Source organism: Patagioenas fasciata, chromosome 3, assembly GCF_037038585.1.
Source record: "Patagioenas fasciata isolate bPatFas1 chromosome 3, bPatFas1.hap1, whole genome shotgun sequence".
NCBI lineage: Eukaryota > Metazoa > Chordata > Aves > Columbiformes > Columbidae > Patagioenas > Patagioenas fasciata.
Genome location: NC_092522.1, coordinates 23,619,189 through 23,642,977, shown reverse-complemented (window position 1 = coordinate 23,642,977; position 23,789 = coordinate 23,619,189). Strand labels below are relative to the sequence as shown.

Below are 23,789 nucleotides of genomic sequence, written 5' to 3'. Positions count from 1 at the left end.
GCAGGGGGTCGAGGGTCTCCAGCCATCACCCACCCCATCGGGCACACGTGGGGCTGCGAGGCCCCAGCCGGCGCTGAGGCCTCCGGGCTGAGCAAGGCAGCGGACGGCCCAAGCGGGCATCCCACCAGCAGGCCCGGGGTGCGGGGCCAGGCAGCTCGGCGGGGTGCCCGCACCTCCGCGCCCACCTTCGCCACTTGCCGTGCCGCCTCTCTCCCAACCCCCACCCCTGCCGAGCCCGCTCCCCGGCTATAAAGGTGGCGGGACGGCCCAGGTCCCCTCCTCGCCCGCTGCCATGGCCGCGCTGCGCTTCGGGGACCCTCCGGCGGAGCCGCCCGCGTTCCCCGCAGGCAGGTGGGCGGGGGGCGGCGGGCCCGGTCCGCTCCCGGCCGCCCTCAGGGCGCTACCCCAGGCGGACTGGGGTCGGGTCGCGGCGGCGGAGCCGTCGGAGGGGGCGCCGGCGGCCTCGCAGCGTCGGAAGCGGACCAGCTTCACGGCGGCGCAGCTGGAGACGCTAGAGCTGGTTTTCCAGGACACCATGTATCCCGACATCTACCTCCGTGAGAAGCTGGCCGACGCCACGCAGATCCCCGAGTCCCGCATCCAGGTGAGCGGCGCCGGCTGTCCCGCACCGCCCGGGGCCGCCCCCGCCCGCCCTCACCACCGCTCTCTCTCCCCAGGTCTGGTTCCAGAACCGGCGCGCCAAGTCCCGCCGCCAGCGGGGACCGCCCCGGCCCGGCCCCGCCGCGCCGCCCGCCGCCGAGCCGCCCCCGCCCGGCTTCGCCCTGCGCGCCCCGGAGCGGCCCCGTTACGCCCTGTCCGGCTTGGCCCAGGTCGTCCAGCTCAAGGAGGAGGGCTCGGCTCCCTACGAGTGGGCGCCAGCCGCCGCCTTCCCCCCCGGGCCCGGCTTCGAGGGCTTCCCCCCCAGGCAGCCCGGCGGCGCCGAGCCCGACTCCTTCGGGGGTCCGCCGCCGCCGGCTGTGGGGAGCGCGGCCGGTCCCTACCCGCCGGCCCGCGGCTTCTGCGGGCAGTACTCGCCCGTGTCGGACGCCGAGGACACCAGCGGCTACTCGGAGTCAGGCTCGGAGTGGGAGGAGAACGCCCTCGGCGCCTTCCGAGCCCTCTGAGCTCTGCTGCGGGCGGGACACGGCAACGTGGCATCACCCCAAAATGCCAAACTCATGCCGGGGGTACACGGCTCAGGCGGGGAGCAGTCACAGCCCGTGCTACCTCACCCCTGCTCTGCGACTGTTGCACTTTATCTGGTAGTAACTGATTTTACCTATTTATTTAAGAAAGATACGGGTCAGCTCCATCAGCTGAGGGCGTCTTTTTTACACTGTATTTAAAGATTTCTATGAGCATGTTTTCTGTTCCTATTTAACCTTCTTTAGCCAAAAAGCTAACCAAATCCACTGTGTTTTGGGGGCGGGGGGGGGGGGGCTGGGCTTAGAAAAGTAGAAGAGTGGGGTGCTCTGTCAGGTTTTTTTGACAGAGAAAAAAAAATAAAGGTTTACATTTTTGCTCTACTTGTGTGTGTGCCTGGGGCAGGGACAAGGTTGCTTACCTTGGCTGAGGTGTGGTACAGAACAGAGGTGATAGAAGTCTCAGCTGAAGGTTTCTCTTCCCAGGGCCTGGGGAGCCACAGCTGTGGTTCAGGTGTGAATAACAGACCTAAGGGGCCTGAAAGACAGGTTACAAAAACTGCCTTAAACCGTCTGCCAGTATTTGCTTTAGATCTGCTCTAAAAAACTACCCTGTTCCCTCAACTCTGCCACTTAGGCCAAGGTTAAACTACAGAAAAGCAGGACTATTTTGTGAACGCTGGAAAGGTGCTTCAGCTTTGAATTTGAATACTACGGGCTACACAGAAGCTGTTTATGTGATTGGTGGCAGGTTGTATGGCTCTGTCCTGAGATACTTCTGAGAACACCGAAACTGGTAGTAACAGAAGCCTTTCCAGTAATTCAGTCAATTTTTTAAGGAAGTATATGGCAGAATCACAGAATGATAGGGATTGGAAGGGACCTCAAAAGATCATCTAGTCTAATCCCCCTGCTGGAGCAGGAACACCTAGATGAGGTTACACAGGAAGGCATACAGGTGGGTTTTGAATGTCTTCAGAGAAGGAGACTCCACAACCTCCCTGGGCAGCCTGTTCCAGTGCTCTGGTACCCTTACTGAGAAGAAGTTTCTTCTCATATTTAAGTGGAACCTCTTGTGTTCCAGTTTGTACCCATTTCCCCTTGTCCTACCATTGGTTGTCACTGAGAAGAGCCTGGCTCCATCCTCATGACACTCACTCTTTACATATTTATAAACATTAATGAGGTCACCCCTCAGTCTCCTCCAAGCTAAAGAGACCCAGCTCCCTCAGCCTTTCCCCATAAGGGAGACGCTCCACTCCATCATCTTTGTTGCCCTGTGCTGGACTCTCTCCAACAGTTCCCTGTCCTTCTGGAACTGAGGGGCCCAGAACTGGACACAATATTCCAGATGTGGTCTCACCAGGGCAGAGTAGAGGGGAAGGAGAACCTCTCTCGACCTACTGACCACAGCCCTTCTAATACACCCCAGGATGCCATTGGCCTTCCTGGCCACAAGGGCCCAGTGCTGGCTCATGGTCATCCTGCTGTCCACCAGGACCCCCAGGTCCCTTTCCCCTACACTGCTCTAGAACAGGTCGTTGCCCAACCTATTCTGGAACCTGGGGTTGTTCCTGCCCAGATGCAGGACTCTACACTTTCCCTTGTTATATTTCATTAAATTTTTCCCCACCCAACTCTCCAGCCTGTCCAGGTCTCTGGATGGCAGCACAGCCTTCTGGCGTGTCAGCCACTCCTCCCAGCTTGGTGTCATCAGCAAACTTACTGATAGTGCACTCTATTCCCTCATCCAACAGACATATATTACTATATACATATTTTGAAGATAAGGCCAGTTTCTCCTGCCTGCAAAGCTGCATCTCAGAGCATTGCAGAGCAAGTTGTAAGGCTCCAGTGATGGAAGAACACCTGAATATCAAAGGCTCTGCTGGTTTGGAGGCACAGAAAAGCACAGCGACCTGTGTGCTGGTGGCAGAAATACCCTATATTGGGAATCATGCCCCATAGAATAAGGTTACCAATGCGCAAAAGCTTTCAATGCTGCTCTGTAACATCCCTGTGCTTGCAAAATCTGGGACAGCTGAACTGTGACTGATCTGTGAGTTTGTAAGGGTAAGCAGCGTAGCGGGATTGCTGATTAATATTTTCCCTCCAAAAAAACAAGCTGTCCTTGCAAAAAACATCAAGCAAAGAACAACTGATCAACCAAAATCAGATCTATGCAGCCAAGGGGGCCTGGGTGCCTCAGGAGCTGTTACCTGAGGGGTCAGGAAGACCCCAGAAGAGCAGTAGTTGCAGCAGGAGACAGGAGATGGTCACTCTTCAGGGGTGCAGGGTGAATTCAAGTTTACCAACTGTAATAAAGCAAACTAACTTGTTCTACTCCTGCAGACTTAAGTAACAGTAATTGTAGTGAGTCCTTGAGATTCCTACTATGCTCAAGCCACATTCAGCAGAAACAGTCATAATTACTGCATTTCACCAAAACTCAACAACATTAACTCTGACCCAAAATACTGGTAATCAAGGAGAAACACAGCCTCTTGAAGAAGAGTCAAGACTGGAGTGTGCTGGTCTGCACGGGCAGAGAACTAGACCAAAAAGGTGAGCTGTTCTTCAACAGTGGCACAGCTCCCCGAACCGGCACACAAGCAGGTAGGATGAGCAGCAGTGACCAGGACAAGGCTGTGAGGGGCTGGTTCCTTTTCCCCCAGTTACCTTTAGATCACATTCGTTGCTGTCAGACTGAACCTCTGTGCCTTAAGTGAGGCTTTGGCACCTTTCTCTGTTTAAATGAAAAGGGTGGTGTAGAGGGGACAGTGCTGTCGTCTTTAACAAACAGACGGTAACATCACAAACTAACAGGCAACATAACTACAAAAGCAATTGCAGGGACCACTACAATGTTCTATTGTGTTATGAGAGGTAAAACTTGCAGAAAATTTGTGTTTAGCATTATTTTGTAATACCTTTTAAAAGAGCTACTCACCTTGTCCTCATAATGTTTCATTTTCAGCAATTAACTTAAAAATGAGCTGAGACCATCTGCAAAAAAGTTTGCATTTTTGTGAAATATATCAACTCTCATAGGTCAATTTATTCAGTTACAAATTTCCTTGAGAATAAAAGATTTATGCATTTCTCTTAATTAACAGAACAAGTTTAGCTAAATATAAACTCTGCACTAAAGTTTTGCAGTGGCACAATACCAACACAGAATACAGAAGCATCTTTAAACTATACAAAATTTGAAAATTGAAAATAATCCTGTTTACATATTCTTTATACATTAACATATAAAAGACCTCATTTAATGAGGCATCTAAAAGAATCAAAACCATCTCTACGGCTATCTCTGAAAATTCATATCTGGAAACAATTCATTACACAGAAGCTTTACAAGACTATTTAAACAAACCAATACACACTTTTTACAAGATTAACATTCCAAAAGGTACTCGTAGGCAGGTTGTCACTTTTTATTTTTGCAGTTTACCTCACTGGTTATCTTTAATTATAAAAATGTTCGTATTTATACATGTTGGGTATTGTTGGATAACCAGTAATCTAATTTAAAAGTTGTGCAAAACAAACAAAAATTTGGAAAAACAGTAAGTTTAACCAGTCATTTATATAAAACACCAACTAAAGCGCTTCTTTTGCTCCGTGTGAAGGGGAAAAACAGCCAGAACCGCTCTCTTTCTGGAAAGTTACCAGTTACATTGTAATATTCCTTCATTAGACTCCTTCTATAAGTTACGATAAATTAAAAGTTCTGACGAGACATTGACTGATCACTAGACCTGCCCAACATCGTCAAGTTTACAGCTTCTGCTTGCTGTCCCCGTCCTTCTGCTGCTTCTTTAGGTCAGGCACACTCCGCCTGCCTTGTCACCACTCTACCTGAAAGCTGAAATGGCCAGTGGCAACACTGAAGCGCAGCTTTACACAACAAAGACTGGCCGTGCAGCTACCAATTCGAGCCATTTCCTCTTCATCACTTCCAACATACCAGGAGACCCAACAGCAAGAGGTGTGCAGAATTCATCTGAACTTTTAAAAACTAAGTTCAAATTATATGAAAGCATGTCTTCAAGTTTATTATAATAAATGCAATTATTAAGAGATTACCAGTTAGCAAAACTACGGTATGTGAATAACAAATGGAGAAATCTAGTGTAACGCTGGCCAGTAATGCTGGTTTTCTTAAGAAGCAGATAGAATATATTTTAAAGGGTCCTTTCTGAGAGGTTTTCTTTTCCATTATCTTCTGGCAGTTAGGATATTTGGTGAAGCCCACATAAAGGAAGAGGATTTTCCAGAATTACTTGCTGTACACTTAGAAGAAAATGTTCAGTCTCTGTTGGTGTTATTAGCTGCAAAAGCGTGTAAATTCCCCATCTGGCTCAGACCACTCTGAATATGTGCAACATGGATCTCAACGTTATTCTGAAAACAACTGCAAGAAAAAAAGAAAATGACAAAAAAAGTATTAAACTTCATATTTAAGAACGGTGTCTGGATATTTCTACAGAGAAAGTCAAGATACAAAGCCAATACAAAAATTCAGATGAATCAGAGAGCAGTACATACTAATGCAACTTTTGATAGAGACGTGCAAACGGCATTTGCACAGCTGCATGAAGTCAAGAGTTACTGACTCAGGTACTTTAAAGAAAACTTTAACATGAGCAGAGTTAATGAAATAAAAATATCACTAAGAGATGCTAAAATGCCCAAAGTACAGCAAAATGGAAAGATCATCACCTTCTTCACAGTGCACATCAACCTTTAGTTGAATCCATTCTAATGTGTGATTTGTAGTGTTGATCATAGAGAAGTTTCACTAACGCTTGGAGTTTATTTTTGTTTTTACTAACGAAAAATGCCACAAAACAGCATTTCTCAATAATTATTTTTAAATCAAAAGGTCATCCTGCTATCTTTGCAAAAAAAAAAAAAAAATCATGTGTGTAGCCTCTCACTATTATGTAGCAATTCAAGCATGGAGGATAAGGAAATACTTAGCATTTAGGTGAATTTTCTAAATTATATAATTTAGCAACATTATAATTATTAAAAAAATCCTGGTCACAAGTTGCTGGAGGGGGCAGCGCACTCCAGACAAGTATCACCACATTCTTGCTATTTTTATAACGCTTCCTCATGGACCTGCTTGTGACAACTGGTGAAAAAGGGCCCATTTAGACCAGGCGGGGCCTTCAATCTGGCACAATATGGCTGTTCTTTTGTTTCTTGGTTAAAATGTATGTAATTGTCTCATATACCAGCTTTTGATATTTACAGGCAAGAGGTTGAGTAACTATACAAAAAGAACACTGAAATTTTACTGTTCTGTGGTTTAGAGAACTTAGAATACATTTACTAGTGGGATTTCAAAGTCTGAAAATGTTCTAAAATAACTTATTAGTTGTCATAAATGACTGAAGAGCAAGACAGTCCAGCTGTTGCTGCATCAATTTAGCACTTTTTTAAAAATCAAGTTACTTCGCTGATGGGTTCAAACAGAAAACTGCTAATTTCACATTCCCTTTAAGAAGCCCCCCTTTAAATGGGATCATTCCTATAAGTAAAAGTTACCAGATTAAAACCCTTGATTATAATCAATGTTCACCTCCAAAATACCATAAAAATTGCTTGCTGGCACAAAATGTGTAATTAAGAATTAAATATTCAAAAAGAAATACCTGATATTTGAGGAGTCTATTGAATTCTTAATGTCATTTAATGAATCTGTTAGTGATTTAAATTCAAAGGAATTCAGGTCACCTCCTTCTGCTAGACACTGTGGGAGAAGAAAACAAAAAATGTTCTTATAGTTCGGCACAAAGAAGCTGACGGAGCCTTAATACTATTTATTTTATGAAACTGTATTTTTTGCAAACATTTTACCTTAATCTGCAGTAATATTGCTGTAAGCCTAGAGATAAGGTCAGTTAAATTTTCACTTTCAACACAAAGCTGTCCCGTTGTTGAGGTATTTGCTTGCCTGACGATCTCCTGAGCTTCTTCTTCACACCTACGCCTCAGATCTGTCGGCTGGTCTGCAGGCTGGAGGCCTTGGTCAGGAGCAAGCTGACAGACACAATAAAGATAAATGAATGAACGGAGATCTCCTCTGCATTTAGTATATGTGCAAAGTGACAAACAACTTCACAGAGAGTTTACGAATATGTAACACGCAGTATTTTTTCTTCAATTGTGTACATGCACATGTTTCAAAACTGACCACTGGCATCAGTAGAAGTGTCCGCGTTCTGGTAAAAGAAACAGAGACAGACAAAGGCAGGGACAGAAAGAGAAGCTGCTGCTAGTTTAATTTTAAAGTGACTCCCACCTATGCCCTATTCCCAGGAATTTATTTTTTTTTGTACTTTGGTTAAGCAAAACTAACAAATATATAGAGATTCCAACAAACTCTTACCTCATAACAATACTGTTGAACTTTATGCAAAACTTTATTTAAGTCTTTGTTGAGTTGTTCTAGATCTAGAACGATAGTTGCGTATCTTCTCTGAAACTCAATGCCTATTGGCATAGAATAGGATTTCTGTGGAAAAGACAAAGCACATAAAAGTTAATGCAATACTTCACCTAAATATCTTTTGAACTCATCAAAAGGAATTTTCACTTGAAAATAATACCGAGATATCTGAAATCCCAGTGTTTAACAGAAAAATGCCAACATTCAAACCTAGTACTGCTATTTAGAACTCCAAGTGACAACTGTGTAGTAACTACCATGCTGCTTATTCTATTCATAAAGTGCTACTATAATCTGTGGTGGTAAATACTACATGTGACAACTGTGGTCCGACCTGCTTGTTTCTCCAGTGGTTGCGAATGGCTTCTCTCCAGTGTACCAACAGAAAACTGTCCTGTCAGTAGAACAGTGTAGGATGACATGGCCACGACCATATGTGCTGCAGGATGGGGGACACAGTTGTCTAGTAAGTTAGTGGTCACCTGCAGGTGACACAATGCTACATACCTTCTGTTATAACTAACAGCTCTGCCAAAAAAGAACATTACTAGAGCTTATATTTGGTAATAGAAAGATTTAGGGTAAACAGAGTTTTCCACAAAAAAATGAATACTATTCTTACACTGTTTTCACAAGTCTGTCTTGACACTGGGTGATATTTATGAAAATAAAACAAAACATACAATGTATGGTAAAATTTACAAATGTGCTCTTGCAAGGTAACCACAATGGATTTCCACAGCTTCTCAGTCACAAATCTGAGATACAGGTAGCTTATACAATCAGACTTGTAGCCATAGATTTTACACCAAAAGATGAAGCAAATTGCAAAGTCAAGAGCCTTCAACCAGGAGGATCGAGGTCAAAAACTCATGATCATGGTTCCAGTTACCAGTTCAGTTTTAACTTCCTCAAAGGAAAGGAAAGGCTAAGGTAAGGTGTTAGTGACAACAAAAGAAATACTTTCAGCACCAGCACTATTTCTGCCCCAGGAGCCAGCCAAGATCTGGGAACACTGACAAACAGCAGAACTGGCAGATGAAAGATGGATGGCTTTTAGGAGATGGAAGCAGGTTACATCGCTGCCACTGAGCATCTCCATGCTTCTTTGGAATGACCAGCATCACCTGTATACCTTGTCTTTATCACAGGTCAAGTGAAAAAATGGAGTGGCCATTCTTTTTACTGCAATTTGTTTATCCAAATGGGTATCAGAAAAGCATCCACTGTTTTATGTACACGATAATTTGTTTATAGCCAGTAACCAAGACTAGTAGTGATGTCAAGATGCTTAACTATTAATAAGCAGTCCTTTCAGAAAAATTAAATAGAAAATGTGCAGTTGTATGTATTAATAGCTTCTCTGAAGGCAACCCCTGCCTCATGTAGATTTATTATTATTGCCAGATAATAGTGGGCCACATTCAGTACCAGTTTTGGTCAGTTTGGTTTATTTCTATATTGGAAGAGTCATTTAAAGAAAGCCTCCATAAAAGGATTGCTTTAAACCAAACAGTGGTGTTATTGTAACAATTGTCAAATTGCAGTTGTATGAATTATTATCAAAGTCTGACAACTAAACTATACATGAACAAACTCATAGGATTCTATTTGTGCTCAGGTATGTTACTGATGTTCAAATGGACTGGTGCCTGAAACAGATTCTTGGTAAAAGGAAACACATTTTACAGCAGAAACAGGATATACTCAGTGACACAAACGTAGATTGGATTGCCAAGAGACAAAGAGGATAAGAAGATGGTCTAAGAATATGGCCTAACAGAAAGGTATCACATCCTCTATTTTTATCAGAACAGTCTTGAATAGCAACAGAGGTTGCTTTATGATTGCTGGTTTACAAAGGAAAAGTGCAAGGGAAGAATTTCAAAAGTATCTCAAAGTCCTTATCTAGGCTACAGCTGAGCTAAAATATATAAAATTTAACACTTATTTCTGGATTCTGTTCTTCCCTGTTCCTTTTTGGTCTTTTGATTTTGTTAATTTCCTTGATACTCTTATTTCACAATACAGATAATTTATTACGTAGTAGCTGAGTGACGTAGTATCTGGATTCTTGTCAGAGGAAGGCAACTGTCACTCCTATGGATTTCCCTACATATGCAGAAGTACTAATATCTTAGTGAGCTGCTTTTGGCTAGGGGAGAGTTAATTTTCTTCATAGCAGCTGGTAGTGCAGGGCCGTGTTTTGGATTTGTGCTGGAAACAGTGTTGGTAATGCTGAACACTTGCCTGTCCATGGGCAGTGATGAATGCTTTGTTTTGCTTTGCTTGCATGCACAGCTTTTGCTTTATCTATTAAACTGTCTTTATCTCAAGCCATGAGCTTTCTTGCTTTTACCCTTCCAGTTGTCTCTCATCTCATTGGAGGGGTGGTAATGAGCGAGTGGCTGTGTGGTGCTTAGTTGCCATTTGGGGTTAAACCATGACACTCAGTAAAAACAAAGTTTTTTAGTTTAAGAAGAGTTGATAATTTTTCAGTATCAGAATTACAGGTTGCAATGGTATGTCTTAGTCTTGCTTCTTTTGCATCAATTTTAGTTATTAATATGCAAAACCAGACGACAAAACAGTTGATGCACAGAAAAAAAAATGTAGCAACTGAAATGATAACAAGGTTTTGGAGAGCATCATCACAGCACAAAAGAAAATTACAGACATAAAGATGGGGTAGTAGGAAGTAGAGTAACAGAACATACATGTACACATGATTGCTGAAGGGACAAAGAGGGAAATCTTACCACAATAAAATAAATCCTTCAACATTCAAATATTTTACATGGAAAAAAAAAAATCTGCATTTTTGGTTTCAAGATATAAAAAGGATTCCTCTTCCTCTCCACAAACCTTTAGACTTCTGCGTGTACACTGTAGAGACAACTGTCTGAATGGATGCTAAAGGAAGGTTGAGACTGATAGCATTCCACTTTCACCTTGATTGATAGCCATGGGAGGTAGAAGAGGCACTCTTATCATTTTGATTTACTGACTGATGATTAGATAAAGCCTAGCAAGAAAAACTATTCTGCTGCTGCTAATTATGTTGTAGCTGCTCTGGTATTGTAATTTTAAACGCCAGTCAAGGGCACTCAGAGTTTTATATAAAAAAAAAAAAAAATCTCTGAAGTGAGTTATTGTTTTAGCGAGAAAGCTAAATAAGTACCTACCATTCACAAAATAAAATTATGATTAATGTCTTACCATATAAACTTGTACCTGAGATTCTCAAAGTACACAGTATTTTCTTCCTTTATGTGTCAACTGACATAGGTTATTCTGTTGTTAACATTAATCGGTTTCCAAAGCATAATGCTTCCAAAGGAGAATCATATTTGAAACAACTGACCTCTCTGACTTGTCTTTAAAAAATAATTAACAAATTTCACATTATAGAAAGCAATAAAATAGCTTATTTAGACTCTAGTTTTAATAGTACCTCTTTGCATTAGCTGTTAAAACACATCCTGTTTTAAGAACTGAAAAGAGAACATTCTTACCAGCTTTTCTGCTTCTGTATTCATCTCTCTCAATTGTTTGATGTGTTCCTTCTTGATCATAAGGATTTTCGATAACCTGGTCTACAACAAAGGAACTATTTTTAGAATGAATAGATCTTTACCATGTTTTAAAATGTCATAGGAATTCAAAATAATAAAACGTGTTTATTTCATCATTTAAAAATACATTTCTCAGTTGTTCATCAATATGCAGAAATAAAATTTGATTAAACAATGGATATTCCAGAGATTTTTAAAGCATTTTCAAGTGCCCTGGATTGGAGAATGCTAAAATCCATCAGTCAATATTCCTTATAGGAAGACTAATATAATTTATGGCCAGCTAGAGGCTGAAGAATCAAAAATCATCTTTTTTTTTTTTTTTTTAGCCTGAAGGAATGCAGAGGGTGTTATCATCCTGTACAATAATTAATATCAATCACCTTACCATACCTTCTTCTCACACAGCTCTCAGCCTGTTCCTACTGAGCCCTCAACCGAGCACCAGCCCTTTGTGTACACTCCTGCAGTAAAACCTGGTATAGAGATCGGATCTATTTTAACTAGATAATCTCTGGGCCTTCCACTTGCCTCTTTCGCAATTGGAATACCTTGTGTCTGCTGCCACTGGGACCTCGCAGGCTGAAGTGGAAATCACTGGGAGTGCTCTCAACACATACATCACTCCTAAAACTGTTCATCCTCTCTAGGGCCCCAAGAGAAATCCTAGCTCCACTACAGCTAGCAACAATTTTATTACTGATGGAAACAGAGCCAAGAATTCAGGTTTTATAAATTGCAAAGGGGTTAACTGCATCCTAGTAGTGGAACATGGGACTGGGAGAGATAGGAACTCCTAGTTCAACATACCTCTGCTTATATATAATCTCCTTTTAGATTTTCAAGTGCAGTCTTAAAGGAGCCATGTTTCCTGCCCTCACAAATCCTAATGGAAACTTGTTCCAGACCCTCTTTTGGCCAATTACGAATCTTCTTGGACTTTCCATGTTAAATGCATACTTGTTCACTTTGTACCAATTTAGAATTGTAGAACCATAAGAATCATGGAATAATTTGGGTTGGAAGGGAACTTCAAAGCTCATCTAATCCAACCCCGCTGCAATGAGCAGGGACATTTTCAACCAGATCAGGTTGCTCAGAGCCCCATCCAAACTGGCCTAAGATGTCTCCAGGGATGGGGCATCTGCCACCTCTCTGGGCAACTTGCTCCAGTGCTTTACCACTCCAATTGTAAAACATTTTTCCTCACGTCTAACCTGAATCTCCCCTCTTCTAGTTTAAAACTGTCAGCCCTTGTCCTGTCATAACACAACCTTCTAGAAGGTCTGTCCCCATTTTTCTTACAGGCCCCTTTTAAGTACTAAAAGGCCACAATAAGGTCTCCTCAGAGCCTTCTCTTCTCCAGGCTGAACAATCCCAACTCCCTCAGCCTGTCCTCACAGCAGAGTTGTTCCAGCCCTCTGATCATTTTCATGTCCCTCCTCTGGCCCCTCTCCAACAGGTCCATGTCTTTCCTGTACTGGGGGCTCCAGAGCTGGACACAGGACTCCAGGTAGGGTCTCATCAGAGTGCAGCGGAAGGGCAGAATCACTTCCCTCGACCTACTGGCCACGTCATTTTGCCAAAGCTGTTTTTCAACTAAATATAAGCTCTTCCTCCTTGTATTTACGCCTGTTTATTCATCAATAGTAGAGCGTTTCTTCTTGACCCTCCTTTCACCAGACTTATCACAACCCAAGCATTTCCAGTCTCCTCTCCCATAAAAGGCTCTTGATCTCCTAAACTTTTGTGGCCCTTTCTGTATATATATATTTATACACATACACACATACATACACACACACACATATATTTTCTTATTCCCCCCTCCCCCATCATTTACTGTCATCTTTACTGAATGTGAACGACAGGAAGCCTGTAACAGTATTGCAAATGACAGGCCTGTAAACCAGGCCTGTACAATGGCATTGATACTTCTTTCTACCACAAATACTTTGCCGGATGGATCTTATGAACGGTTGGCAAGCCCCGGTCAGATGCAAAGAGGCAATACTGCATAAGTTATCAGTCTTCCAGTTCTAGCTGCTCATTCTGTCCTGGTGCTGCCCCCAATGCTCATGCTGAGCCAACACTTGCATTTTTGCAGCTATTAATACACGCAGAACCCAATCAGGGAACTGATGAAAAATAATAAATTCAGAAAAGGTAAGGGAAAATAAAAAGTTTTAGAGTTGTTACTTGTGAGTTGGATTATCCCTCTGACCTAGTTTATAACACACCACACAAATGCTCATGTTGGAAAAAAACACCTGGGAGGCAGGAGAGCACCCTCTGCCTTTGCTGCCAAAATCTTACTCTTCAGGCTCTGCTGTTGTCACCATCCGGCAACTGCCCACTTCTAAGTTCTTCTCCCTCAACGCAATGCAGAATATATTATCTGTCCCCAAAACTTGCAAGGTATTTGGTGTTTAACTTCTACTTGGATGTTCAGACATATTTGAGGATTGCAGGGTTCTAGTTCCTCAGTTCACAAGATTGGATTTTAGATTATATTCATCCTATTCCCAGGTTTACTCCAGTGATCAGGATAATCTGATTCTTTCTAAAAGAAACTCTGATCTGTTACTGTATTTGTGATGTCTACCAACTTTCTCTCATTGGTACATTTTATGGAATAGACTTCCATTTTCATTTGCTGGTATCATCAGTGAATGCTTTAACTCACTTCAGCCCTATTTTCCTTGCAAAATTCTTTCTTAACAGTTCTATTTTCAGCATAACTCACTCTGTTTACTGTTATAGTTTATAGTTCTCATTAAACTGGAAATGAGGTTTTAGTACAATGCTTTTCCACATTAAAAGAGATGAAGGAACAGCCCAACAAGTACATTTAGATTTCATTTTTAGTCAAAAGAATATTTATAAGAACATAAGCATTTCAAATTGAAGTGTGTAATGACTTACTAGGGGATATTTTCAAAATTTTCATAAGCACAAAACTGTCAAAACCTCAGTATCCATTTTTAGATTTTTCCTCATGCATTGAAATTGAGAAGATCACCCCTTTCCCCGCAGCAATCCCTAAAACACCAATTCACTTTTCTGAAAGTGCTGCATTAATCGACTCCCTCTACTGGACATGCAGCAACCCTGCAAACAAGCTGTTTTCTCCTGGATTGTTTCCCTCCCAATCTATTTTTTTTCCCAAAAAGAGGAGGAGAGGGGTGGGGTGGGTGGAGAAACAAAAAACTGTAGCTGAGTGCTGGGAAAAACATGCTCCAAATTTTCATAAGGACTAGAAGGTAATCTATTGATTTTGAACTGCAGTATAGCCTACAAAATATTTAAGAACATATTACGCAGAGCATGTAAGCATGAAAAACTTTAAAAAAAACAATTTATTACTTGTTTCTTGTTGACTTCATTCTTAATATCACAATGTTAATTTTTGAGACATTCTTCTCCTAATATGCATATATTTGTCCACAGTAAAAACCAGCAAGAATAGCAGTCTCTGATGCCAAAATGTAAACACTTAGAAATTAATATAAAGGCTAGAAAAACTAAAACTCAGTGTAGAACTATGACTAAAATAGTTGTCACAAATTCAAATGTTTGCTTACAACTTCAAGTTACACCTAAAGAGAATATCCCTAACATTTATCTGTCAGTGTCTGCACATGACTTTGGCTATGCTTCCTTTTGTTCTGTCAGGGAATAGCTTAGCAGTTCCAAATTAATTTCAGAACCCATAAAAGAAAACAAAGGGGCTGGGCTGAAACCTTATTCAACGTGTGCTGCATTTTTTATGTTTCATTCAAAATAAAGTTTTCCCATGAAATTGTTTATTCATGGTTTCATAAATAATTGCCTGGCAATAGTTCTCCAGAAAGTTTTCTTTGAATCAGACTTTGATCATTGAGGGCTTTGACTTTTTTACTGTATCAGTGTATAACCTTTAACATAAAAATACCTCTGGACTAGTCAAAGTAGTACAATTAATAATCAGTATTCACCAGTCTCAAGTACTTCCTAACACTACATTTCAGTACCATCCTTAAATTTCCAATAAAAAAAGTTGATACTTAAAATGCTAGGGTTAAAAATAATGCATGGTCCTTCAATAAATGTTAAGCCTCACAATTCTTTATCGAAAATCTGAATAAAGTATTAGGATGCTCACATAAACAAACGCCAAAAATCTGTGGCTTGATTTTGTTCAAAATCTTCTGACAATCTTCAAGCAAAAACACATATTAATGCAGTACCTTTCTAAAATGACAACATCTGCAATACAAGCCAGAGGCCTATAATTTTAAAACTCAGAATTCCTTTTAAGTAATAACATACCACCAAATGCAACTGAGAAATCACGTGTTTTCAGGTATAAAATACAAACCCAATATCATGGACAGATCAACTGAATGCACTTAATAGTTGTAAAGCTTGATACACCTTAGCTACCCAGTTTCATTGCCTCAAGTAGGATTGCTGCAGATACATTTTAGCAGCATAAACAAAGGCTGTATCTGTTGTGCATTCCTTTTTTTAGCATAATTAATCTTACAACAATGACCACTACTTAAATTTTCTTAGCTAATCTAGATGCCAAACCACCTTTTTCAAAATTAGATTCATACGATAAGCTTCCCCTAAAAAACCGGATAGATCATTCTGTCAAATAAAATTAATTCTGTTGATTGGCCAAAATATTAGTGTCTCATGTGAACTACAGACATGACTTGATTCTTCTGACCAATTCCATATACTTTAATATTTAAGAAGCTTTTAGCAGCATTTTTTCTCCATTCTTAACATTTGAAAGAGAATTCTCCTTTAGCATGTTCAAAACAACTTTCATTGTTCTTAAGCTAAGTCAATATGAGCAATTACATTCTTTCATCATCCTGAAGAGTAACTTGCTTCGATGAGTTTTGATATTCAATGGATCTCAGCTTCCCAATGTTACTTGTCTCTGCTCTTCTGAACTGGTATACAAAACCAGATTGTTTGGGTTTTTGTTTGTTTGTTGTTGTTTTTTAAATTTACATCAGGTATATTTGCTTTCAGGGAAAAGAGTGCTGCTTTTCTTCTCCGAGAGGGTAGGACATAACACAAATATTATACAATACATGATAATGGACATGGACAAATGTTCTTTGCACAATGCAAATATATTTTAAATAAAAAAGACTTAGCACAGTACAAAGTTTGCAGGTAGAAAAAATGTATTTTTTTAGACCAGTGGTAGAGCTGGGAAAAATAAGGCACACTTCTGGAGACATAAGCCTCTCCTGCAGTCTGAAGAGCAGCATATTTCAAAGATTATGGACCAGTAAGAAAATTAAGAAGGGATAGAGGGGAATTAAAACAAATATTACTAACATATTTTCAGAAGTTAATTTGGGTATCACCATATCTGTCATAAATCAACAGAAGGTCATCTAACTGCAGAAGAACTGGCAGAATAAACACAAAAGGACAATACACAAAATTAAGAGTTGCAGTTAACACTTACCACTTGAATGAGGAATTCTACTGGGAAGCCGCCTAGTGTTTCACTATCTGTGCCTGAAATTTTGCTTTTCCACGAAGATTGTCCTAATAAAGGATCACTATCCTATACAAGAAAGAACATTTAATGTAATAGCTTATTTTTAGAGGGATTTGCTAAAATTCTTATCTTGCTGAATAACCTCAGAAAATTAATCTCAAAAACTGTTTAAGGCAACAGCTTCAACACAGAACCATAGAATTTTAGATGGGACCTCACCAGTGCCGAGTACAGTGGGACGATCACTGCCCTAGTCCTGCTGGCCACACTATTCTTGATACAAGCCAGGATTAATATTACATGAAAATTAACTTACTGTAATTGGAGACTGGAGCGAAGGTGTATAAGGCAATCGGGGAGGGGTCATAAAGAACCTTGAAGGCCGTTGCTTCTGTCCGAAGGCAGCGATTGGCATGGTTTCATGAGGCTCATTACTCTGTTGGACATGAAAAGAAAGGATATACTTCAGCAGTCAGATTAATTAACACGACCTGTTGGAATTAACACACCTATTGCAATGCATAATACATTTCTGGAATCGACTAGCCATGCCCCAAACCCAACAACATTAAAAGATTAATGTTTTGCTTTTGGGCTAGCAGGAGCTTCAAAATCATATTCCACTGTTGGAGTTTTCGAAGTGTTACGGCATCATGTGAAATAAAACCTGTAAGAATATTTCCAAAAATTCAAGTGACAAGTTGCACATAAATAATGACTGAACAGGAGTTCAGCAGAGGTTCCAAACTCAGATCATGACAGAGATTAGTTCTTAAGACAAACTATAGGCCCTTAGTAGATTCAGCATTACAGAAGATACAAAATAATATGATGTCCTCTGAAAAGCTTGCAGTCTAGGTCAGACTGTTTGGCAGAAACATTTCCTGGAGCTCTTAAGTTGGTACAAAAGTCTATGAGCTAGGAAATAACCCCAAATTGTTTGACCAAAGCAACATCCCCACAGGCAGTTTCATTACCATAAAAAGTTTCAAAATGAGGTCAAATCAACTCATAATACTTGCTTGTGCCTACCAGAGGCCTTTCCAGACTTTGGCAAATTACAAAGGGCCAGGTTTTCTTGAACATTTCCTGCAAATCCTGCCAGGATTCCATAGCAAAATTTTATTTAGGATCTTACACTATTTGTTATATTTCTTGATATTAAACTCAAGCTATTATAATAACCTATAACAGTAGGTCTAGTAAATTATTCCAGCTTGAGCCATTATGTTTTTATCATAGAGGGTTACCCTGTTCTATAAAACCATAAACAGTAGAAGCTTATTCCCCTGGAATTTCCCATGCATCTCTTAGTCTTGTTTCTACTTTATGACAATACCATCTGGATGTAATATTTGGACTTATCTTCTTTTTGATTAAAGGACATAATTGTAGATTTATTTTTTAATTACAGCTACTTTAAGAATGTGTCATTAATACTTACAAGAACTTCATAATCCGGGATTGTGTGTGTTCCAAGACCTGCCCTGTCAAAAGTCACTCTGTATGTAGCATTAAGAGTGTCTACAGCATCTATCTGTCCAGTGAATAGCCCATCATGGACACCTCGCAAACGTGCTTTAAAAAAAAACAAAACCCAAAGCAAATATTATAATGTTCTGATATTAATGAGAAAAATAGACTTAATTATCTTTTGCAAGTTAACTTTTATATACATTAAAAAGGCACTAAGGGAAAAAAATAGTTAACTCAGAAAAGGAATTGTATGCAACAGAAATACTACGCACATTTTTGTCAAATTTATCTTTGCAAGTCAAGTATTTCCCAAATCTAATCCTTAGCACTACACTTATGTCTAAATAAAACACTATTTAACACCAAATGTCTTCCAACAAATAGATTTTGCAGGCACACAATTTCTCTTCGATCACTTCCACTGATGGCTGCATATTTAGCAAAAGACAATGAAGAATGCAGCTGAAAGCTACAGCTCCAGGAGAGCGAGGAGACGCAGTGCTGTGCACGCCTGTTCCTCAGCACGAATTAAGGGCACTGATGCTGAAGAATGCAAAAAGCCACGAACAGCAGTGGTGTGAGTGGGAGACACCGTGCTTAACTGACAAGCATCTGGACCACAAACAGAGAGGATTGAGGAATTCACATTTTTATAAAATTAGACAAAAACTTGTGGAATGTTTTTAACAATATTCCTTCTGCAGTCATATGTTAAGTTTTTTCAGTAAAGCAATGGTGCGTTCTGTATGTATGTCCAACTACACTCCAATATCAATTGTATATCTGTTTCATAACAGATACTTTTATTTTAATGGAAAAAATAAAGCTCTGCATTTCATATTAGGTTAGATCTCAAACTTTCTGACAGCACTTAGCTCTTTGCATTTAAGCATCTCTCTCTTCAGGATTTTAAATATACTAGACTTAAAAAAAGAAACAAAAATTCTACAATTTGAACAGCAGAAATAATGAACCATACTGAGTTTGTACCTCCAAACTCTGTCACTGTTTTATAAATACTAGCTAATCCTTACAAGCACCTTCTCAATGAGGTAAGAATAAAAACATACCAGTTTTTATGTTTTAAATTTATTTTAACTATGTACCTTAAGTATATTACGGTTTACTAAAATCTTTACAAAACATTTGGCTAATTTTTTTGTTTAAGAAATCACCTGTAACTTTTGTTCCTATTACCAGCGGTAATGGAATTTCTTCTGGAAGATCTTTGAACTGTGAAATATCTGCAACTTTCCGCTGCTGCAAAAGCCTTATTTTCTGCCGTTTCTGTTTTAATGCTGATCTTTCTTCCTCAAAGAATGCAGAGGAACACCTGGAACACAATTAGGTAAAACTAGACTTCAATTCAGCACTGAAAACATACATATAAGAAACATCAAATAAATAGGCATCATTTACAACTCATTAAGGGAAAATGAAAAAGCTTGAGATGAAGTGTTCAAGAGAAGGATTTCAGCAAATGGATTTAGACAGTCTTACTCCCCAGAATTACCACTCCTAAAATAACAGTTTATTTTCAAATAATACTCAGGAATGCTAGCTGTTTGCATTAGTACACCAGGACAGTACAACTTTTTAGGACTTTTTCTGCTTATAGGGATCTATCTGGCATTACAACAAAGCTAAAGCAGGTCTCACATCCACTCTACTCCGAGTACTAGCTCAGTGCTCCTCAGGAAGACTTTCATGAGGTCCCCGGCTGCCAGCCCTTCCTCAGACATGGCAGATCCCTTTCATGTGTGCGTATAGCTCAATTAAACTAACTGACTATGAAAGGGCACTGGACTCTGAACATGAAAGGACACCTGTCTCTTTGTACTCTGCACAGATGCAAGCAACATTCAGCCACAAAACCTCTGTTCTGCAGACGAATTGTTCCAAGACTGATCATAGCAAAAGTACAAATTTGTTTGAACTTGGGCTGTTGTGTAAAATCAGATAATATCTAGCAGTCCCCTCCTTCATTTTTTGGGGTGGTGGTGTCTTAAGATGTCATCTAAAAGACGAAAGACTCCCAAGGCCCTTAGTTGGTTTTATTCATTTCCACTTTTAACCTAGTGGATAGGCATGATGTATAAGGAAGATAACTGAAAGCATGAAGACATTAATGACTCAATCCTACATCTTGTTCCTTATTAAAAAAAATGTTCTATCGTTCTTACGTCAATGAAAGAAGTAATTTAAAAAAAGGAGTAGAGATGCTATTGTAGGACTGCTTAATTGCAGAAGCAGTTATTTATCAAATAATTTACTACCGTTCTTAATTGCTTTACTGCAGTCAAATGCAATTTAAACATTTTCTGTTGAATTCATACTGTTATATATTGATTACTGATCGATAAAAAGTCCTATTTCATGAGGTTATCTTAGAAGATACCGACAATCTCTCCACTGGTTCCTCCTCCTGTACTGCAAACAACTTTCTGTTTTAAATCCCTTCAAGACCTTGCTCATTTATTTCTCTCTTACTCAGTATTGCAGAGTCACCTCCAATTTCAAAGTCTACTTCTACTACTCTTTTATTATATGCCAAAACATTCTTATGTTTTCTTCTGTATACCCCTTCAGCTCTGAGTTCCACAAAGCCATTTTGCCTTTCTCTAAAATTTCTCACAATGTGTATGACAAGATCATTAAGAATTAGGCTGCCAGGGTGCTGAGGCCACTTCGTTTCATGCTGATCAGCAGTTTCACATCTCTTTGTGTGCACATATCAGCTGCCTTTTATTACCACGCCTAGTCTAGACACTGTACTGTAGATTGAGTGACTGTAGGTGCGTGTCCCACTCACCAGTTTACCACTGCACAAGAGATTTACCTGGAGTTGTGTATTGTCTAATGATCCTCATTAGGAAATCAAAACATCTGGAAAGGGATATGGCAGAGAGAGAGACAGTGTCTGGGAGACTTATGCAAAGCTAATTTGGATATTATCATTTAAAGATGCTATTTGCTTCATATTTGCTACTGAGGAGGAACAAGTGTGAAATAATGCTTGCCATGTGCTGTGAATATGAAGTAGCAAAATGCAGGTCAGAGCTTTTTAATTTAATTGAGGAGAAGAGTGTGACTAATCACAGAAAGACAAGAAAAAAAAAAAGGCAATATAAACTTTAATATTGGTCCTGATCATGTCCAGGGCCTTGCATCAGAACATCAGACACTGATGTTCTTTGACTCATACTCTTACAAATACAAATTTGGATGCTAATATACTAACTACTGACCTTGGAGGTCCCTACGACAGCAACTACTCTGTTACTACTAGCTCAGATGTCCTTAAGAAGTCTGTGTTCCCAATGCTGTAGGTCATGAAGGTAGAAAGTATTTGCAATATACTTCTGGTTTCTGTTCCAGGAAATCTCCAACCCCATGCCCCCCAAATATATTTAATAAAGATCATCCCATCTTCAGGTCATCTCTGTGAAAAAATGAAGATGAAAACTATAGTACAGGTCACATTGCAACCTCATTATTTTGCTATAGAGGTTTTTAAAGAAGTTGAACATTTTCGCTTTCTACCTTGGGCATGAGAATTTGAACTAGCAGAGGAATCATATAGTGGCAGGATAAGCAAATCTGAGCTTAATTCATATCAATCACTATTTCACAACCCCAATGAAGTTTATGCAGAGTACACAAGACTAACTATTACCTCTTCCTTTTCTTGGAGCATATCTTTCCTCACAGTCTACTGGAATCTTACAAGCTTTGCAGGTTCCCATGAAGGATACTGTTGTGCCAATCAACCACACTGTTTATGGTGTGATAGGACATTTAAAGTAGCAGCAAACATAAGAAAATATTACAATATATTTAAAACAAAATTAAAAAAAAAAATATGATAACCACATGCACAGCTCTCACACAGAGACAATTTTATCCTCTGCCATAAACACTGTGGATGCAAAATCTCTTATTTTTTTCTCCTCCCTCATAGGGAGAATATCTGTATTGACATTGGCTTACTTGCATATGATGAGGACAAACAGCAGAAATTTCTAACAGAATAGTTAATGTCAAAAAGCTTTGCTCTAGAGGTAGATGAGAATTATCTTCAAAAAACATTCAAATGATTTAGAATAATTAATAATATTTTAGAACTGAGCCCAAAGACCACTCTGAAGATCTAGAAAAAGTACAATTTTTTAAATTGTTATCATTAAAGAAATGAAAAGCAAACAGGAATGCTTATTTCAGGTTGATAAAAAGTAAGATACCATAAACTTTTGGTTAACAAACCAGGCTCTATATCCAGCCAAATACCTGTACTTCTGAATTCAGATAAAACAACTTCCTGCCCATTTAGAGCTGTGGATCCTTCAGCATGAATCTCTCTTTTTAAAAAACTATCTATATAATAGCTTAATAATAATAATAAAAAAAAACAACACACAACCCAAACCAAACAACAGCACTCACGCCTTCAGGAAAAAATATCAGAGGTCCAACATACTGCTGAATGAAGCATCTGATCTTATACAGTGGTATGCACTTTTGGCAAAAGTCAAATGAATAAATAATGATTTAACCTTGAAATGCACATATTTCCTTCTTTGCAGAAAGCCTGATGGTAGAAGAACTAAAACCTATGATATGAACCCATTTATTACAGGAACTATTTTAAGGAGACTCTGCTGCCTTCCCTGGACTAGCAATTTTTAGTTATGTGAATTTGTTTACAGGTACGGAAGATGAAACAGCCTCCATCAGACAAAATATAATATGACTTATTACAATGATCTATCAAATGGATTCACTGCTTTAGTGTGTATATATATATACACACACACACATAAGGAACAGGGTGTGTGGGTAGTGGGGTGCATGCTCAGGGAACACCTTTTCAATAAAGTGTTTTTCTACTCTCAGTTATTATTTTGCTTTACTACCTGCATGCAAAATTATTTTAGAAGCAACAATTCCAGTAGCTATACATGTAGTTAGTAGTTGGAAAAAAAAAAAAAAGGAAAAGAAAATTACCTCCGTGGTTTTCCCATTAATCGTCTGATTTTCCCCCATTCTACTCTTGTCAATTTTCTGGTTTTCAAAGTTGGAAAGGATTCTTTCAGGCATATACAGAAGTCATTATCACCTTCAAATAGTGGTCTGTTGAAACATAAATGGTTCTCTGTTAACTACACTCAGTAAACTTTTGTCACGAGATTCCAAAAAACATCCATCAAAAGAAATATGTCGAAAATGAAAAGTATAAATTAGTAATATAAACAAGACACTCCTATTCAAAGGACAAATTTAACTTGAAATAAATTCAACTGAAAACAAAGACAGAACACTTTCAGGAATATTGTTCTATTTGACCCTCAGTATCACTGATATTTAAAAATGTTCCTCTATTTTGTTACTACATATGATTTAATCCTGCTTTATGATGTATATAAAGGCACCAAATGAAACTTCAGCAAAGCCAGTGCAGTGTCATGAAGATACTGCAACACACTGAAGAAAACCATAAAGATATAGGGAGGTACTGAGAATAAAGGAAGGGACAATGTGATACTGAGAAAGACAGTACCTTTTTCACAAATTCATTCAATTATAACCTAGATTTTCAACAGAGGCTTCCAAAATAC

At 39.5% G+C, this 23,789-nt stretch overlaps 2 protein-coding genes across 3 annotated transcripts in view; one reads left to right on the top strand and one right to left on the bottom strand.

The window, feature by feature from the left end:
* The first annotated feature begins 248 nt into the window (after nucleotides 1–248).
* Nucleotides 249–1,274, top strand: MIXL1 (Mix paired-like homeobox). The gene is made up of 2 exons (XM_065835385.2): nucleotides 249–604; nucleotides 678–1,274. Exons 1-2 carry the CDS (start codon nucleotides 293–295, stop codon nucleotides 1,122–1,124), a joined length of 759 nt encoding a protein of 252 aa, XP_065691457.1. The 5' UTR covers nucleotides 249–292; the 3' UTR covers nucleotides 1,125–1,274.
* A 2,885-nt stretch (nucleotides 1,275–4,159) lies between these two features.
* The window catches only part of LIN9 (lin-9 DREAM MuvB core complex component), a 40,435-nt gene continuing 20,805 nt past the window's right edge, over nucleotides 4,160–23,789 (bottom strand). For both annotated transcript variants that reach the window (XM_065834277.2, XM_065834278.2), the window contains 10 exons: nucleotides 23,179–23,304; nucleotides 19,350–19,507; nucleotides 18,143–18,276; nucleotides 17,015–17,134; nucleotides 16,663–16,764; nucleotides 11,124–11,204; nucleotides 7,549–7,674; nucleotides 7,017–7,199; nucleotides 6,812–6,909; nucleotides 4,160–5,562 (listed from right to left, as the gene is read on the bottom strand). In XM_065834277.2, coding sequence (XP_065690349.1) covers nucleotides 5,457–5,562; nucleotides 6,812–6,909; nucleotides 7,017–7,199; nucleotides 7,549–7,674; nucleotides 11,124–11,204; nucleotides 16,663–16,764; nucleotides 17,015–17,134; nucleotides 18,143–18,276; nucleotides 19,350–19,507; nucleotides 23,179–23,304 — 1,234 coding nt within the window. In that variant the 3' untranslated portion in view covers nucleotides 4,160–5,456. The remainder of the gene's footprint in view (nucleotides 5,563–6,811; nucleotides 6,910–7,016; nucleotides 7,200–7,548; nucleotides 7,675–11,123; nucleotides 11,205–16,662; nucleotides 16,765–17,014; nucleotides 17,135–18,142; nucleotides 18,277–19,349; nucleotides 19,508–23,178; nucleotides 23,305–23,789) is intronic.

Bases quoted from the DNA above. Each gene is read 5' to 3' on its own strand.
- MIXL1 (XM_065835385.2), top strand. From the start codon at position 293: ATGGCCGCGCTGCGCTTCGGGGACCCTCCGGCGGAGCCGCCCGCGTTC. The intron at 605-677 runs GTGAGCGGCGCC...CTCTCTCCCCAG, and splicing joins TCCCCGAGTCCCGCATCCAG to GTCTGGTTCCAGAACCGGCG.